We start from the raw sequence: 18,756 nt of genomic DNA, 5'->3' as shown, positions 1-18,756 counted from the left end.
TTTGGCTAACTGTAATCATACCCCTCAATTGTTCCAAAATCAAATTGAGAGGTATGAGTACAGTCAGTCAAAAATGGCAGGCATTACAGTTTCATACTTCTTGATGTTCTGAAAATGCATATTGATGCATTTTTAATAAAGTTAAGTGAATTAGAGACATATTTAAATCATCATCATCATCTTCTTTTGGCTGTTCCTGTTAGGGGTCGCCACAGCGGATCATCTGTTTCCATTTCTTCCTATACTCTGCATCTTGCTCTGTCGCACCAACCACCTGCATGTCCTCTCTCACCACATCCATAAACCTTATCTTAGGCCTTCCTCTTTTCCTGTTACCTGGTAGCTTCATCCTTAGCATCTTCTCCCCAATATACTCAGCATCCCTCCTCAGCGCATGTCTTAACCAAAGTAATCTTGCCTCTCTGGCTTTGTCTACAAACCTTCCAACCTGGGCTGACCCACGTAATATACTTATTCCTAATCCTGTCCACCCTCCTCACACCCAGTGCAAATCTTAACATCTTTAACTCTGCCACATCTGGCTCTAACTCCTGCCTTTTTGTCAATGCCACTGTCTACAACCCATATAACCATAGCTGGTTTCACTACCCTCTTGTAGACCTTCCCTTTCACTGGTACTCGTCTGTTACAAATCACTCCTGATACTCTTCTCAACCCACTCCATCCTGCCTGTACTCTCTTATTTACCTCTTTTCCACACTAACCAATACTCTGAACTACTGATCTCAAGTATTTAAACTCATCCACCTTTGCCACCTCTACTCCTTGCATCCTCACCATTCCTCTATCCTCCCTCTCATTCACACACATATATTCTGTCTTAGTCCAGCTGACCTTCATTCCTCTTCTCTAAATACTCTTCCAATTTTGTCCACCCCTCCCACCCTTTATTTTTGACTTTGTCCAGAATTCCAGACCAAAGAAGTTGAAAGCTATGATTGAAATGTTCACAAATCCTGTCAGGTTAGGGTTACCACCTGCCCCACTTTGTGAGGGACAGTCCCTCTTTGGGCAGTTGTGTCCTGCGAAAAAACTGATAAAATGGCAGTTGTCCTGAGATTATTGTGCGAAAATATTTCCTAAGTTTTCTTTCATAGTTTCATAAGATAGTTATTTTTTTCTCTGTTACACCTAAATGGTATATGAAATAGCATAAGCAACTCAAATGCTACACGAATAAGCTTTTATTTTGGCAGAAAGGTGAAGTTCTATCATTTGTACTGGTCATGGGTATGTTCTGTCCTGCTAATCTGACATTTCTACAATAAATGTCCCACTTTGAGCATTTGAAAAGGTGGTACCCCTATGTCAGGTGGTGTTATTTAACTCAGAACACAGGATTTGCATATGCCACTGTGTTAGCGATAAATGGACTCTCTCCTTCCCGTCAACGACACTTCCCTCCTAGCATTCATCACTTGGAAACCAAACTTCAACAGCATTTGGTTCCACAAAAGTAAACGTCTTTCCTGTTAAAGATCTTCTGCGTACATGTCACCTCAATTCCTCTTTCAGAAACGAGAAGGGGAGGCAGAGGCCCTTTATAGCCCGGAACTACAGCAGTTTTTCTTGTTTCTGTTCGTGCATTTTGCAGATAGGACTGTTGCCGTGGGAACTGGTGGGGATGTGTTGTTCTGAAATACCCGATCTCTTGTTTGAAGTAGCATTTATTCAGCCGTTCTCTGTTTTTCCCCACTGAATTGCGCTGCAGTAGATTGAATGTCAGGTGAAACTCTTCCTACTAGTTAAGATTATACCATGGCCGCTACTCAGCAGCAGGTAGTCAGTGGTGCGGGACTGCCCTCAACTGGGGAAGGACAGCTTCAGTCTGCGCAGCCGACAGTAGCAGCAATCAGTGGAAACATACAAAAATTTGCAGTGAAAAAGAAAAAAGTCCTTAATGCTGAGGAAGCTGAACTTTATGAGTTAACACAGGCAGCCGGAATTACAGCAGACCAGGAAGTCTTCAAGTAAGCAAGAGCTTTTGTAAATTTCGTAGTAGTCTCTTGTACCTGAACCGCTCAAGAGATGCATAGACTTACATGCTATGTGTTCTTGCTTGAATGCATATGTTATATATGGGTTATGTGGGTATTACATACCACGTCATAGTTTATCTGTTGTCTATTTCTGACCCTAGAAAGGAACAAGCGTTGCAGTCATTCAGCTTACTAAACATTAAAATTGACTGTTAAATGTTGTTTCACAAACACACCAAGCTGCAGGTTAACAATTATGTAACTACAGTATGTTATGCTTTTTGTTGATTTTTTTTTTTTTTTTTCAAATGATGATGCTTCCAAACGCATGTACACACATACGCACCACCACCTTTGTAGGATATATTTGGACCTAGTACTTGCCAACTTGGATATTCATCAGGAGTTCAGGCTACTCTGCTCCATTCCCACTCTGGAGAGAGAAAACATTCATTGTAAGTAGTCAGTAGCTCAGACTTATAACATTTTGCTTTGGTGCCCATGTAGCTACTGAGCATTAGAACTGCTGTATCATTTTTGTTATTATTGTTAATCACCTAGAGCTCTTTTAGAGAACTTTGTGCAAAATCTGTTACAGACTGAGGGCATCAGCTGTAAAATGTGCTCTTCAGGTAGAGCTGTTAGCTTTTATAAGTTATAAGGCAAGTCATAAATTTATTTCAGTACACTGAGTTAATTGTCTAAGAAAATTTCATAGACAATTACTAAGCTAATGATCCAGGAAGACTGTTTTAAGCCTAGTCCAGCTTCCCAGTGTGAGAATTAAGCCCTGTACCTTGTGCCTCTGAGGTAAACGCCACTATGTCACTTCTCCAAAGAAACTCTATTTATTAGGCAGCTCTTCCATGTAATAAGTAAATTTTTTACCAAATGTGCGAGTCTAAAATTGGATCATCCTCACTTAAAGTCCCTGTCATATCAAAATTGAGGAGGCAGCATAATATAGGAGAATGCTGAAATCTGATTTTTTTTAATTTAATTTATTGCTCCTGTCATAGCTCTGTGACATCTGCTTTGTCCCAGACACCCTCCACGATCTGCATTTTTCATTTTTATGTGGTATTTTAGTACAGCATCTCAAAGGTAATACCATAAATTTTTAATTTCATAAACATTCCAAGACTGGACTAATGATGTAAAATTTAAAGGCATAGGGCCAGATTCCAAAAGAGTTGCTCTCAGTGTAAGTCTGCCCTGATTCCAAAAGACCTGTTGTCAGTGTAAGTGACTTGCTTCGGTGTAAGGTCCCATAAAAGACAGGCTTGCTTACATGGTCACTTGCACTGAGAGAAAGTCGTTTAGAATCTGGCTGACTATGTGGGTGTCCTAGCAAGTGATAATACCACCCAAATGTTTGCTAAAGTTATTTGGTGGCATATCACTAATGATGAAATGGTACTTGTGTATTATCGCAACCACGCTTTCTCGCCGGGCCATTATTTGTGTTTTCGCAACCATGCTTTTTCGCCAGCATGTTAGTAGTATTATTGAGAAAGTAGTCTTTGTTGTTTTGCGCTTGATTTAACTGTACCAAGTAGGATTGTCTGACACATATTGCCGCTACCACAATATTTAATTAACTGAGATCACTGCCCATTATTGGATTATGCAAATGCAGTTATTATAAAAGATATGCAAAAATAATGAGGGGATAAAGGTTGAAAGATTTTTGTAAATATTGCTCTTATAAACTTAGACAATTGTTAGAATAATAAGTTTTGCATTACCATGCATTTGGTGAAGGATACGAAGCTTGAAACTCAAATGTCTGTCATTATTTACTGACTTCTATCTCCAGGGATTCACCAGAAAACCACACATTTCATGAGGAAATGACCAAAACTATGAGCCGAAAATCTGAACAGTTGAGACTTATGCTGAGTTTCCTAGCAGAACCCCTTTAGTCACCTCTGTCCAATACACTCTGACCCTGAAGCAGTTATTCTTCTGACCTGAAAAATTTGCAAATGCACACAATCAGTTGCAAAGTGACATGAACCTTGTAACACTGGAAAGTTACTCATCATACAAAACAGATTTAGTTTAGAAAAGTTAATAAGACTTTTCTGGGATGTCGTGGGCAGACAGATGAGAACAAAAAATTATACACACCAAAACAGTGGACGATTTTTATTATAATCATACAGACAAATATCTTCACTATCCTGCAACCAGCACTCATTGTGGTTGGGAGAATATGTGGTTGTGATAATACATAAGTACTGATGAAATTAATGTACCCATTCTGCTAACCCAAGACTAAACCCATACCAAACTGATATATAAGGTACATTTTTTTAAATAAGCGATTATTTCAGTACCTTAAGTTCATCTTGCAGCTAGACATATGAAACAGTTACTTTACATCTGCTAGAGATGAAGGGGAAAAGACTGTGTTTTGTTGCTAACTTTTTCCCAGTAGATTGTGTAAGGTATACTTGGAACATTTGCCCAGCTACATTATAAACCTACCTCTCCCCTTGCTGTCAAAAACTACCTTTTTTCATTATGCATAAAAGATGTAGTGATAGCAAAGTACACAGAAAATTGTTAGGAAAACCATGCTCGTTAGGTGCCCAGATTGCAACTCTCCCTTAAAAAAAAGTCTGCAGATTAGTAGGATTTCTACTGTTTTTAATTTCTCCAAATCTTTTGGGTTTCTAATACCATGACGGGAATGGAGCCCCTTCCTAAGTCAAAGTATGATTAAAGTTCATGAAATTAGTATTGTTTCACTCTTTAATGTTAGCCAAAAGTGCTCTTTGCAGCACCCGCAATGTGCCCAGTAATGACCCCTTCTGCAATTTGTACGGTGTTACATGAATTGGTAACGTATCTAACTATTATATATAATATAGTAGGATTGGTATGGACATGTTTGTGATAATGAAGAGTTAAAGCAGATTACTAGGAATTAATTGGGCCTCCATATCCGGGTGTGGTTTTGCCTTTTGCCTGCCTCAGCCAGCATCCCTCTGCTTAGTATAATGCTTTGTTAGTAAAATTGTTGACTTTTGTAGATGTCCAGTGAAACATCACATATCATATGGTAGTAAAACCTCCTGTGTTAATTGCTTGTCTTCTAGTTTGTTTGATTTGCTTTGCTTGTTGTGAACATTACTGTAACATGAGCTTTCAGCTTCTTAACACTGTAATGCATCACATTCAGAATCGTACACAAATCATACAGCTACAAATTCTGTCAGAATTGTGCTCCACCATTTGTCTTCTGTGGGGAGGGCTCTTAAAGTCAATAGTTAACTGTGTAGTTACTGAGAGATTAATTTTGTTGCCAGTGCTAGCCAACCCAACACGGCCCATTGCAAAACAAATACTATCATAATTCTAACACATTATAAACTGGCATTATTGCAATGGAGTAAAACTAGCATGTATAAATGCTAGCAGTATTTTAAAATGTGATCCATTGACTCCATAGCTCGCTTGCATGGTTCATTGTGTATCTTGTGTCTTTTTGTCAGTTAACACAAAGGATTTAAGACTATGAGCTGTTAACAAGCTACTTCCTGATGTCAAGAGTTTGAATGCCTCAACCTTCATTTGCCTATTGAACAATTCACTTACCGAGACAGTGTTGTGGTTCCACCCCTTAAAAGAAATGCCTGTGTCAAGAGGGCTTACCAGTTAACAAATAATTAAAATAAGTTGTCTTATCAAGCTAATATTCTAGCTATATCAAAAAGAATGGCTCATATTGGATTATATTGTGTGTGAAACCATCTCTTACCTGGATGAAGTGTTGTAACAGCAACAGGACACAAAGGTACTGCTGGTGTGGCCATGTTCAGTGTTCTGATCTCACCTGTTATTTGCCTAATGTGTGATGCTCTCAGAAAATCCATTTCAGTAACCTTTAAGGTCATAAAGGTTAAATTGTTGCATTTGCATATATCTTTTCAACCCCATACTCCCCACTCTTGACTACAGGAAGCAACTTGTTAACAGCTCATAGTCTTAATCCTCTGTGTTAACTCCTGCCTGGTTCTGTTGGTTTATTTAGGGCAGCACAGTGGTGCAACAGTTAGTGTTGTCACTTCACAGCAAGAGGTTCTCTGGTTTGAGTCTCGGCTGGGGTGCCTTCCATGCGGAGTCTGCATGCCCTCCCTGTGTTCACATAGGTTTCCTCTGGGTGCTCCAGTTTCCTCCCACATTCCAAAGACATGCTGCTGGAGCATTTTTCCCCGGCCTCCAGTGAAAATGGGCTCTTTCCCAGTTGGACTTTTCTGTAAAGAAATGTTAAATAAGTAAAATAAATGAAATGCTACAGCTGCAGATGTAACTCTGTACTGGCTTACTGATAACATTGAACCTAAAGTTTTAGTCATGGGTAACTTGTCTGTCAGCTCAAAGTCTGCCTTTGGTAATGTGGGCACTGCTCATTTATCTTACCTTTTTGGCCTATTGAATTTAAACTATATAACCCCCAGAGTTGGCATGTTTTCTGGCCAGTATGAATTCTTTATTCGGTACTCTCGTCAGTATGTCTGATGTTGGAATTTGAGCACCTGACTGTTTGTTTTTGCAGTTTGGCATCTTACTAATATAGGAAAAATTCAAAATTTCTTTTACTCAGAAAACATCAGTAAACTTGACACAAATATCTCTAACACTGAGCTTGATGTCTTGGATGAGACTGGTGAATACTTCACAGTGTATCTAGATATACTTGAACAGTGTGGTTCCCATTCCTGATGTCAACCACCCCTGTATTTTTCTACAAATCTCAGTTCATTTGACAAATGCAGGCCATCTCAGGAAAATCATCTAAAAATCTTATGTTGTGTCATGAGGCCAGAAAAAAATATTAAAGCTGCCATACTAGTGATCAAGCGGGAATATTTCTGTCTCAGCAGAACCACCACATGCATATCAAATAAATAAATGAATTCTGAAGCTGTATTAACACTTTTCTTAACCCAGGTGATTCCCTCTCTCTATAATCTTTTTCCCACCTTTGTGCTGAGCAGGTTGCAAATCCTTTGTCCATTTATTTCATGGCTGTTTTCGTTAACTCACCAATAGCAACTCTCTTTACTTTCACACCTCATTCAGAATGTCTGCCCACAGTGATCAACTTTCAGTCTCCACCCATCAGAGACCATATTCCAAAAGAACAGGGCTGTGTTGATAAAAGGTCCTTCCACTGTGTTGTCCACACTGCCCCAGTCTCTTCAGAGAGTCACATCCCCAGCAACTTAAATAGGAGGGTGGGGCAGCCTAGCACTTTGAGGAATACAAACTAATATTGTTGCCTCCATAAGGCCATTTATGTCAAAGAAAGGTACTGAGATTCCATATCATTCAATTATAATGTAGCTCATTATCCATTCAAATTGTAAACATGCTTCTGCCAAAGTCATTTGAATGTAATAGCCCAGCCTGCGTATAATCTAAAATCTGACAACTGCATACAAATTGGTGCTTTGTCAAACAACAAGTGCCAAAATGTGGCACAGTAAAAGCATATACACCACATAAGTTGCATTTCAGAGTGATGAGTTCTACTATTTGGGCCCATAATACAGCATATGGAATTTATAAGGACACCTAATCTAGTTACAGATGCAGTATCCCTCAGTGCCATCTATGTCCTCTCTCCTTACACCTTCATTTTTATTGCAGATGCGAGGCAGGTAGTGGATGTGCACAACAGTATGTGAGTGATGCCATGTTAGACAATGCACTGTGGTTAAAATGTGGACTTACTGTGTGAAACAATATTATATGACGATACCCCCCCAACCAGGTCTCTATTAGTAGATGTTGATACTGAGTATATCTCCATTAATTTAGTGACTATGGTGCAAAAGAGAAATTAACAAAAGGATGTCATGTACTTATAGCTGCTGTGGGTGTGGGGACAGATGCATACAGGAAGACAGGGAACCAGTAAAGTGGCATAACACCCGATCTGCCCTTTATTTGAGGGGGGATTCCCGCACACAGTGAAGACTTTAAGGACAGGACTGTGCATTCCAATATGGATTTTACAAAGACACATACACACACGTACTCCTACACAGGCACACCTATGCACTCACTCACACGCACTCTCATACACTTTCATGTGGCTTTCTAATACAACTCATCCAGGACAGAGGTTCTCTTCTTTTCCTCCCCCACATTGGGCGGCAGCTTTCACTGTTGAGAATAGGTGTTACATTTTTCATGCACTTGCTTTTGTTGTGTGCCTTGCTAATTTAATCATACCCCAATGTTTGCAGCTGAATTAGCCCCCCCCCCTTTCTTTTGGAATTGGAAGTTGCTATTTACCCATAAAGATTGTATACTTCCTTGTCTGGATACATCACTTGAGAAGGAATGGATAATTTCTTTAGAATCAAAGATGTCTGGTTTCCTTCTCAGGCTTGAGATAGCGCATTGCCTGAAGGATAAGTAGTTTTGAAGTACATGTAACTTCTGCAAATTGATAGCTTAGCTTAACTGCATGGAATTTCTAAAACTGTTTGCCAGAACTTTATCGTAATCAGCTGAGCCATTAAGGATGCAGGGTGCCATCTTCCTGAGAGATAGCATTGAGTCTCCCACTTTAAAGATGACTCATCTACCTATCTTAACGACTGCTGTCCAGTTGCTTTGTTTTTGTCTTTCAAAATGTCTTTAAAAAATAAGTATACAATCAACTTCTATGCTGCTTTCTTAATAGTAATGCTATCTCTAATGCCTAGCCTGGTTTCAACCTTTAGCATAGGATAGATGCAACATTACTTCACATAACTGACTGTATCAGAAAATGTGTTGCTACATGAAAGGCTGACGAATCTCCTTATTTGGAATTATTTAAAGCCTTTGATGCAGTCAGTGTTCAACTAGTACTGGGCCATCTTTCCTCTAGTTGATTTTTCCTTAGTAGCTGTAGGTGGCTCTCCAGTTAGCCTGATGGCAGAACTCCATCCATAAAGTGGAACCTTGCCCTATCTTTCTCTTTTTCACCTTGTCTTGGTGTTCTATGGGTCAATAGTACAATCGTAATATTTTGTTTCCTGTGCAGAGTCTGCATGTCATGCCCATGTTTTCATAGCTTCTCCGAGTACTCCTATTTCCTTGTACCTCCCCAAAACATGATGATTAATTGGCTTTTCTAATGAATATATAAATATTTAATTTACCCTTGCAGTTGTGGCTCATAATTTGGCTGAAAATGGTCCGTGATGGCCATTTTGTTTACCTGGTTAACAGATGATTAATTATCAGCCTTCATGAACAATTTGGTAACCCACTATAATGGCACTGAACAAGTCATGTACATGAATGACTCGACTGTCTTACTTCTCAGCTGATTCTACTTCCCTTGTTCAGTCAGACCTGCAAACCATTTGTAGTAAGGGACAATGACTATTTCTTGCAGGCCTTCATTTCAGTATGAACAAAGCAAAATTAGTGCTTTTTCTTGGTGATAACCACTTGCTTAGTAGTATATATTCATTAGATTATATTTTAAATCTATTCTCAGTTGAACAAGCCACTGTTAACAATGTCACTTCCCCCCAAAATTTTAGGATTGATGCTCTATAATCTATTAAAATTCACTAAGCATGTTAATTCATTAGTAATTAAAACTGGCCAAAAATTGGAGTGGCTGTACAGCACTAATGAACTTTTATTGTCATCAGAAGCATGCCTGGCCACAACTCTTCCATCTGTTGTATTCTTTCTTAACCATGTTCTTCAAATGTGCTTACAAACCATCAATAACAAGTTTTCAGGAAGTAATAGCACAATTATGATTGTTTAGAAAGATTTTGCTGTTCTTCACTGTTACCATGTATAGATTAGATTCCACCGTCAGCTAAATTACAGCGGTACGAATCTTATAAACTCTCTCAAATGCACATTCTTGGTGGGCATGGTAAACTAGTGTTAGATGTTGTACAACTTGCAGTCATCTTCACATCTAATAGTTATTCCAAAATCAAAAATAATGGTTTCCCACATCCAGAGGAAACCCACGTGACCACAGAGAGGATGTGCAGACTCCACACAGAAGGCACCCCAGCCAAGAATCAAACCAGAGAACCTCTTGCTGTGAGGCGACAAAGCTAACTGCTGCACCACCACAGCCACCCTCTAAAAGCTTGTTATTATGGTGCCAAAAACCAAGAGGAGTGTGTTTAGTATTAAGTGTAGCTGCTTTTCTCACAGTATTTTCTTTGCTACCAGATAGGGTTGCCACCTTTTCAAATGCCCAAAGTGGGACATTTTTGGTACAAACGTCAGATTTTGCAGGGTGAAATATACCCATGGCCAGTACAAAGGACAGACCTTCACTTTTTATGCCTAAATAAAAGCTTATTTAGCATTTTAGTTGCTTATTCTGTTTCTTATAACATTAGGTGTTTCGGATACAGAATAACTGTTTTATGCAACTATTACACAAAATATAGGAAATAATTTTGCCATAAAATCTCAGGACATTTGCCATTTTTACAATTTTTTTTTCAGGACACAACTGCCCAAAGAGGGACTGTCCCTCGCAAAGTGGGACAGGTGGTAACCCTACTACCAGATGAACATTTTGTTTGATTGTGGTGTAAAAATAAAATTTCGTGTCATTCATAATTTGAATGACTTGAATTTTTTTTTATATTGTTACCTCTTGGAAAGGCTTGCATACATATACACGTTTGTCAGAACAAGTCTTACCATAATGCCCTTTAAAAATTATTTTGCTTTTCTGCTTTTATTGTGCAACTGAAAGCTTTCAGTTGTGGCTATTGAAAAGCGGGAGGGAATGTTCCATTTGGAACAATGTTGTTTTGCTGCCACTCATACCTGTCAACCTCTTAGTGCAATAAAGCAAGAAATCTGGACAAAGCTTGACAAAATGGGGGGACAAAAGCCCAAAAACAGGAGCAGATTTAAAAATTGCTTTTATAAACTTAGAAAGCTGCTAGTAATAGAGAGTGTTATTTTCTGAAGGATTTGAATTCCAAATGTATGTCACTGTTTGGTAACTTCAGTCATCAGATCATCCCAGAGATTTGCCAGAAAACCAGAAATTTTATGAGGAACTCACCAAAAAAAATATGAGGCGAAAATCTGGACAGTTGAGAGGTATGGCCAGACTTATGTAGCTTTTTATTCATCATCTACAAGTAATAATTCAGAAACATAAAACCCATTGTTAAGTGTTCTTAAGGGGTTGCTGGTGGGACAAGGTTTTACACTGTGGTACTTGAATTGGTGAGTGTATTTTCTGTTTTGTGATATTATAGAAATGTTCAGTGCAGTTTGTCAGGCAGGTTAGAGTTACCATATAGAAATTTTAACTTGTCTTATCTCCGGAGAAGGATAACTCTTATCTCCGGAAAAGGATAACTCATGTAAAAGACTAAGAACCACAAAAACATCAACGGACAACAGCAGTACCACAAATAGTAATAAAACAGGTTCAAAATGTAAACCCGACCCTAACCTTCATCTAGATGACCTTAAATTAGCGCTCAAACCAATCCACGATGCCATTCAGGGCTTCTCTGAACAATTGACTGGTCTCACTAAATCCATTAATCATCTGGTACAAAGAGTTGACACTCTTGAACAAAAAACAGAAAAAAATGACTTTCAAATTCATTCAATAACTGATGATGTTAAAAATAATTCTGCGCTTATATCTGAATTACAGTCAAAAATAATAGATCTAGAAGCTAGGAGCCGACGTAATAACATCATTATCAAGGGTTTACCTGAAACTTATGACAACCAAAACCTGAGGACAATATGTGGCCAGATTTTTACTGCTTTATTGGGTTCGAACAACTTGTCTGGTAATATAATAATAGAAAGAGCGCAGAGCTTCTATTCGTCGACAAGATTCACCAACTCCACGTATTATATACACAAAACTGTTAAATTTTCAAGATGTACAAAATATCCTAAATGCTGCCAGAAAGCAAAGAAACTTTACTTGGAATAGCCACAGAATCTTTCTCACTCAAGACCTGCCTCACCAAATAAAACTAAATAGGCAAAAGTTAGCTCCTTTTTGTGCTGACTTAATTAAAAGAAATGTGAGATTTCAAATGCGCTACCCAAACACTCTATATTTTTCCTTTAAAGAAATAAAATACTCAGCGAGTACTCCGATAGAAGCCAAAGAAGCTTTTGTCAAAGCTTTTAACTCTTATTCGGCTTCTTAATTTATCGGAAAAAGCGCTTTTTGTTACAACTCAACTGTTACAACTCAATTGTCAACCTTCTTATGGTCATCAATGTCCTGCCGTCTACTTCTTTGCCTCCTTCAGTTGTCCACGGAGTTGTGTGATTATGCTGTGTTTGATTCGCAGGTTTTAATCTGAATCTGGATCTAGTATGGCAAAGAATAGAGGTTTAGTCATCGACCTGTTGCTTTCTGCTGCATGCTTTTTTGTTGATACCTTGGAGTTTTTTATTATATTTGTAGCTGTTAGATCTGTGGCTAGATATCTGTTTCTTCTCTAGTTTATCGCAGCGGAAGTGTCGCTGAAATGCTTGATCTACAAGGATACGTTTTGCATCTGCTCTCTTTGCAACCATTGGATCACTGGTTCAAACAACGAGAAAAGGATAATTCAGTTAACTTGCTACAAGTCCTACGATGATGCTGCTGTATCAGTTCCTGCTGTCTTGTACATTTGGCGCAGTATTCAGCACTTTTGCTCACCTTTTTTTCTTTTTTTACTGCTGTCATGTTGTTTGCTGCAAGCTTAACTGTTTTGTCCATAATAATTAATCAGATGAATCCGCGAACTCTCTGCTAGGCTTGTTATGGATATCCTCCTTATACTGTGATATTATCAGCTATCTCTCGTTATGCGTGGTTTCATCGCGCATCATTACATGCTGATGGCTTGTTTATTTTATTTTTTGATTCCCTGTGAGATAGTATTTTTTTTTCAAAGGCTTCAAATGTTTATGTATTTTGAGGGCTCGGGGATATTTTTGCCTTGGGTTCTAATATAGCCTGCTCTTGGAGTCAGTTAGAATTGTATATATGTAAATATTGTATTTTTGCTTATTTAAGTACTTTTTGTTTTTTCTATAATTACATTACAAAAATAACTGTGCTAACCTGTTACATAAATTCTTGTTTTATTATTTGTTTTGCTCCTTCCACTAGTAGGATAGGGTGGGTAGGCACCGGGGTTTTGTGGAAGGAACTGATGGGCTACCTTAATTACTTTTTTTCTCTTTCCTCTTTCTCACTACTTATTATCTATATATATACAGCTCCCTTTTTCAATTATGGAATCCCTTAAAATGCAGTCAATTATCCCTAACACTTTACATTGCTTACTAATGCAAACTTCCTATTCTTAGTTAGTCATGACACTTGTTATTGATTTATGGAATGTCAGAGGGCTGCAGAATAAAGCCAAAAAGGCACTTCTTCTTCATTTAGTTTTTAAATCACAAGCTAATATATGTTTTCTTCAGGAAACACACATGCATGGTACTGATTGGGTCAAAGATGGGGAAAAGAAATGGTTGAAATCTATAATTTCGGCAGGAAATAGTTCAAACTCAAGAGGGGTGGCGATTATTATCAAAAAATCCTTCCAAGGCACTATCTTAAAAGAGAGGTCGGATGCTAACTGCAGATGGTGCTTTTTTACATCCCAATTTTCCAATCTAGATAAACCAATTTTATTCTAACTTATATGGCCCCTGCTCCCAACAACATATCTTTATTACAGAAATACATAATATTCTAGCAACTTTTAAAGATCACTATATCATAGTGGGAGGGGATTGGAATGCTGTTTTGGACCCTAATTCAGATCGTACTAGTAAATCTCCGTATTATAATTTTCAGTCTTCCTCTGCTTTGGAAGACCTAATGTATGATCTCAAACTTACTGATCCCATCTCTGTAAAAGACCATATTACTAAGGATGACTTATATACATACTACTCAAAATGTTACAAATCTTGGTCAAGACTAGACTTTTTTTTTAATCTCTGAATCTTTCACCCACTTTAAAATTAATCTTTCTTTAGAACCGAGATCCTTGTCAGATCACTCTAAGATATCCCTAAAGATTAATCCTATTCAAAAAGTTAATTCCCCATGTACTTATAATAACTGGTCACTTAACAATAACTTACTCCGTAACAAGGATATTGTTCAAGAAATCACTGTAACATTAATTAATCTTGCCTCTAACCTCGACATCACTGATATACCATTAGATATACAGTGGGCTGCATGTAAAGCTTGCATCAGAGGTATTATAATTGATAAAGCCTCTTGCCTTAAGTACAAAAACAAAGAATTTGATCTTACAAATAAACTTCTTGACTTAGAGAAACAACAAAAATTTAAACCGGAACCCATGAGAGATAACTTAATTAGCGAGACACAGAATCAGTTACTTCAACTACATAAACAGAACTTAACCATTTTTGAACAAAAGATGATTGCAATTTATTCTGAATGGGCACAAGCTCCTTCTAAATTACTTGCAAAATTAATTCGGAATACCCAAGAACCCCCTAAAATATCCTGTATACTCTTTAAAGATAAAATTTTTAATTCGGACCAGGAAATTATACAACTTTTTTCTATCCTATACTCAGAAATTTATTCTAAAGAAAATATGGATCACGTTTTGCATCACCATATGTTTGACTTTCTAAATTCCATCAAATTTCCTTCTATTAATAAAAATCAATATGATATGCTCTCAGCTCCCTTAAACATACAAGAAATCCAATCCACTATATCAAACCTAAGTTAGGCAAGTCCCCAGGTCCTGATGGCTTCACAGCTGAATTTTTCAAAACTTTTATTTTAATAATTTCCCCTATCCTATTAAAAGTCTGCAATTACATAATTAAGTATGGCTTCTCAGACCTTCATTGGAATACTTCGAGAACTGTTTTAATTCTAAAAAAAAACAAAAAGACAAAACGAATCCACATAATTATCACCCTATTTCATTGATTAATATTGATATCAAGATTTTAGCTTCACTCTTAGCTAACAGACTTAGAAAAGTTCTTCCATCTACAATATCCATGGAACAAGCGGGCTTTATGAAATGTAGGCATACATGGGATAACACCCTAACCCTAGACTCTCTAATATATCTGTTGAAAAAAGATAAAAATCCAATGTATGCCCTAACCTTGGATGCAGCTAAAGCTTTTGATAGTGTTAATTGGGATTTTCTTTTTCATTCTTTATCATATTTTAACATTCCCTCCTCTTATATAGATATGATTAAAGTTTTATACAGTAAATCCTTTACATGCTTGAGGATAAATAAGATTCTGTCCAAACCTTTAAAAGTAACTAATGGCACCAAGCAGGGGTGTCCGTTATCTCCTTTTCTCTTTAATATATTCATTGAACCTTTGTTTCTTTATATAAAACTAAATACCTTCCATACAATCCCAAAAGTCATGAATACAAAAATACTTTTCTCGGCCTTCGCTGATGATTTGATCATCTATTTTCAACTTCCAAATACTGATTTAAACAAGATTGTAACTTCCATTAATGCTTTCTCAAAATCCTCAGATTATCAAATAAACTTTGAGAAATCTTGCATCTTTCCCATTAATCCTATGGCTCATAAACCAAACTATTTCCCTACCTCTCCTTTCAAAACAACTTTTGATATCAAATATTTGGGGATTTATTTTGATCATAATCATTCATCTATATTTCAAAATAATCTTCTTAGATCCTGGTCTAAATCTTGATATTCAGAGATGGGAAAAATTGAAGTTGTCTCTTTTATCAAAATCTGCTATAATTAAGATGAATATACTTCCTAGACTTCTTTTCAATTTAACTCTGTAGATCAGTTGGTATCCAAGTCCTTTTGACCAAGGTCAGTAAAGTACTTGCTAAATTTATTTGGTACCCCAAATCGGTGAGAATTGCATATAACAAATTAACCCTTCCCAAATCCAGAGGTGGCTTGGGCCTTCCAAATTTTCATTTATACTATTCAATCATCTCTGCTAATAGATTATTATATGTCTCTAAACTTAAATTACAAGATTATAATACTTATCCCACCTGGTCTAAGTTATGGTTTCAACAGATTCTTAGAATTAACCTAAATCCAGCTACTCTCCCATTTATTTCACAAGACAATTTACGGAGTCTTAACTTGTCAAATAACATAAAACAAAAGATTATTATTTTCGAAAATATTTTAAAACTTATAAATCTTGACGAATCACTTCCTTTACTTCAACCTTTGCACTTAAATCCAAATATCAGAATTAATAATCTTCCAATCAACCTCTCTAGTTTCCCGCTAATAAAAAATATTTTAGTCTGGGATATACTTAAACATAACAATGAATCTCTGTCTAATTTATGTAAAATTCTTGAAGTAAATAAGAAATACTTAGTTATTATTAGACAAATACGTGATGTTATTACATCTAAGTTCATACATTTATTAGATAAAGGTCAAAATATCCCCTGGTTAGAATCTATGTTTCATAATCTAACTCTACCTGTTAAAATGATCTCTAACTCATATAAACTCATATCTTCTATGATCAATGATAGTAACTATCTTTTTTCAAACTATTGGGATAAATATAACCCCTTTCTTTCACAAGACCAGAAGCTCTTGGCCATAAAAAATACTATAGATTTTCCCCCTTTAAGAAACTCTTCTACACACAGTTAATGATCAATAATAATGTTTATTACACTCCGGCTAAACTAGCTAAATTTGACTCTAACAAATCTCCTTCTTGCCCCTGCTGTTCTTCTCCGCATGCTGACCTAATGCATGTTCTATGGTCCTGCAATTACACACACAAACTTTGGACGTCATTAAAAGTCCGCCTTCAAAAAATGGGCTATCATAAATCAACCCTTTCTTGGGAGCTAGCCATTCTGCATATCCCTACATGTCCTCTTTCTAAATTGGACACATGTTTTAGTCCTCTTATGTTCACTCATGAAACTATACATTTCTAAAAATTGGTTAGATCGCACTAAACTATGTTGCAACAGTTTTAAGTCAATGGCTGACACTTACATTGCTGCGCAAAAATTCATTTTTAAAAGTCCAAAGAAGAAAGCTATATATACAAAAGTTTTGTTGTAGTTTTTCTTTTCTTATATTTTGGATTTTCTACTTAATGTCAATTGCTTTTTTTTTTCTTGGGGGGGGGGGTTTTCTACCTTGATATTCCATAGATCTCAAGGACGCCTATTATCACATCCTGATAGATCAGGCGTCCAGGAGACACTTGCGCTTCAGCCTGGGAGACAGTCATTTCCAGTTCCGTGCACTGCCCTTTGGTCTCACCACAGCCCCCAGGGTGTTCACCAAATGTTTGGCAGTGGTGACTGCTCACCTGAGAAGTCTAGGATTCCAGGTGTTTCCATACCTAGACGACTGGCTCCTAACTGCCACCTCCAGGCGTCTACTCTTGCAAAACCTAGCAGCCACCATATCTCTAGGCAACTCCCTAGGAATCACCTTCAATTGGGCAAAGTCCGTGTTGCTGCCATCTCAGCGCATTCGGTTTATCGGAGTAGAGATAGACTCAAAGCAAATGCGGTCTATCTTCCTACAGAGAGGATAGAAACACTACAGTCTCAAGTTCGAGCCTTGCTCCTCAAACGTCGAGCCCCAGCCAGGATGGTCCTACAACTGTTAGGTTCCATGTCGGCCACCGTTCTCCTAGTCCCCTTGGCAAGGTTACATATGAGGATTCTCCAGTGGCTCCTGTCAGTCCAGTGGTCTTATCAGGATCTCCCTCTGTCACCACATTCTGATCACAGAGACGTGCAAACAGGACCTTCGTTGGTGGCTTCTTTCCTCCAACCTGGATCAGGGGCGACCCTTCGTTCCACCACCTCCAGTGGCCACATTGACTACGGACGCCTCCCAGATGGGGTGGGGGGGACATTACCTGGGCAGGTCAGTCCAAGGCAAGTGGCACTCCGACGAGAGTCTCCTCCACATCAACATACTAGAGATGAGAGCGGTGCTTCTATCGCTGCAAGCACTACACAGTTACCTTCCCCAGGGCATGATTGCCATTCAGTCCGACAACATGTCAGTAGTCTGGTACCTGAACAAGCAGGGAGGGACCAGATCCTACCCCCTTTGCAGAGAGGCCATGAAGGTATGGGATTGGGCGATTGCAACCAAACGTTTTCTGGTAGCAACACACATTCCAGGGAAATCCAATGTGATAGCCGACAGACTGAGCAGAACTATTCTTTCCCCTCATGAGTGGTCTCTGAATGACAGAGTGGCAACTCAGATTTTCAGAAGATGGGGAACTCCTTGTTGCGACCTTTTCGCAACCCCCCTCAACACGAAATGCCAACAGTTCTTCTCTCTCACCCCAGTTCCGGGGGAGATTCCCAAGGACGCCCTAGTCCAAGCTTGGCCCACCGGTCTGCTATACGCCTTTCCACCGGTTCCCCTTCTTCCCAAGGTGATCCAGAAGGCGATTCGCTTGGAGAGCAAAATGATTTTAGTTGCCCCATACTGGCCTCGTCAAGTCTGGTTTCCTTTCTTCGCAAATATGCACTGGACGGTCCATGGTTCCTGGACCAAGTTCCGGATCTCTTGACCCATCAGTCGGGACAGCTTCATCAGTCCCTCCACTCGTTGAAGTTAACAGCTTGGCTCCTCCTCTTCCGACCATAGTCAGGAACCATGCTTTGGACCCGGAAGTCATACATATTTTGTCCTCGGCCCACAAGACTTCTACT

At 38.2% G+C, this 18,756-nt stretch overlaps 1 protein-coding gene across 2 annotated transcripts in view; it reads left to right on the top strand.

Annotated features, from left to right (window-relative positions):
- The first annotated feature begins 1,367 nt into the window (after positions 1 to 1,367).
- The window catches only part of LOC122799330 (mitotic-spindle organizing protein 2B-like), a 280,734-nt gene continuing 263,345 nt past the window's right edge, over positions 1,368 to 18,756 (top strand). The window contains exon 1 of one of the 2 annotated variants that reach the window (XM_044068310.1): positions 1,368 to 1,991. In XM_044068310.1, coding sequence (XP_043924245.1) covers positions 1,780 to 1,991 — 212 coding nt within the window. In that variant the 5' untranslated portion in view covers positions 1,368 to 1,779. The remainder of the gene's footprint in view (positions 1,992 to 18,756) is intronic. The other variant, XM_044068311.1, reaches the window with a different exon arrangement.

The sequence above is a fragment of the Protopterus annectens genome, chromosome 4.part0 (assembly GCF_019279795.1).
Source record: "Protopterus annectens isolate FY-2018-M chromosome 4.part0, PAN1.0, whole genome shotgun sequence".
Classification (NCBI taxonomy): Eukaryota; Metazoa; Chordata; order Ceratodontiformes; family Protopteridae; genus Protopterus; species Protopterus annectens.
This window is presented reverse-complemented; position numbering and strand designations above follow the sequence as displayed.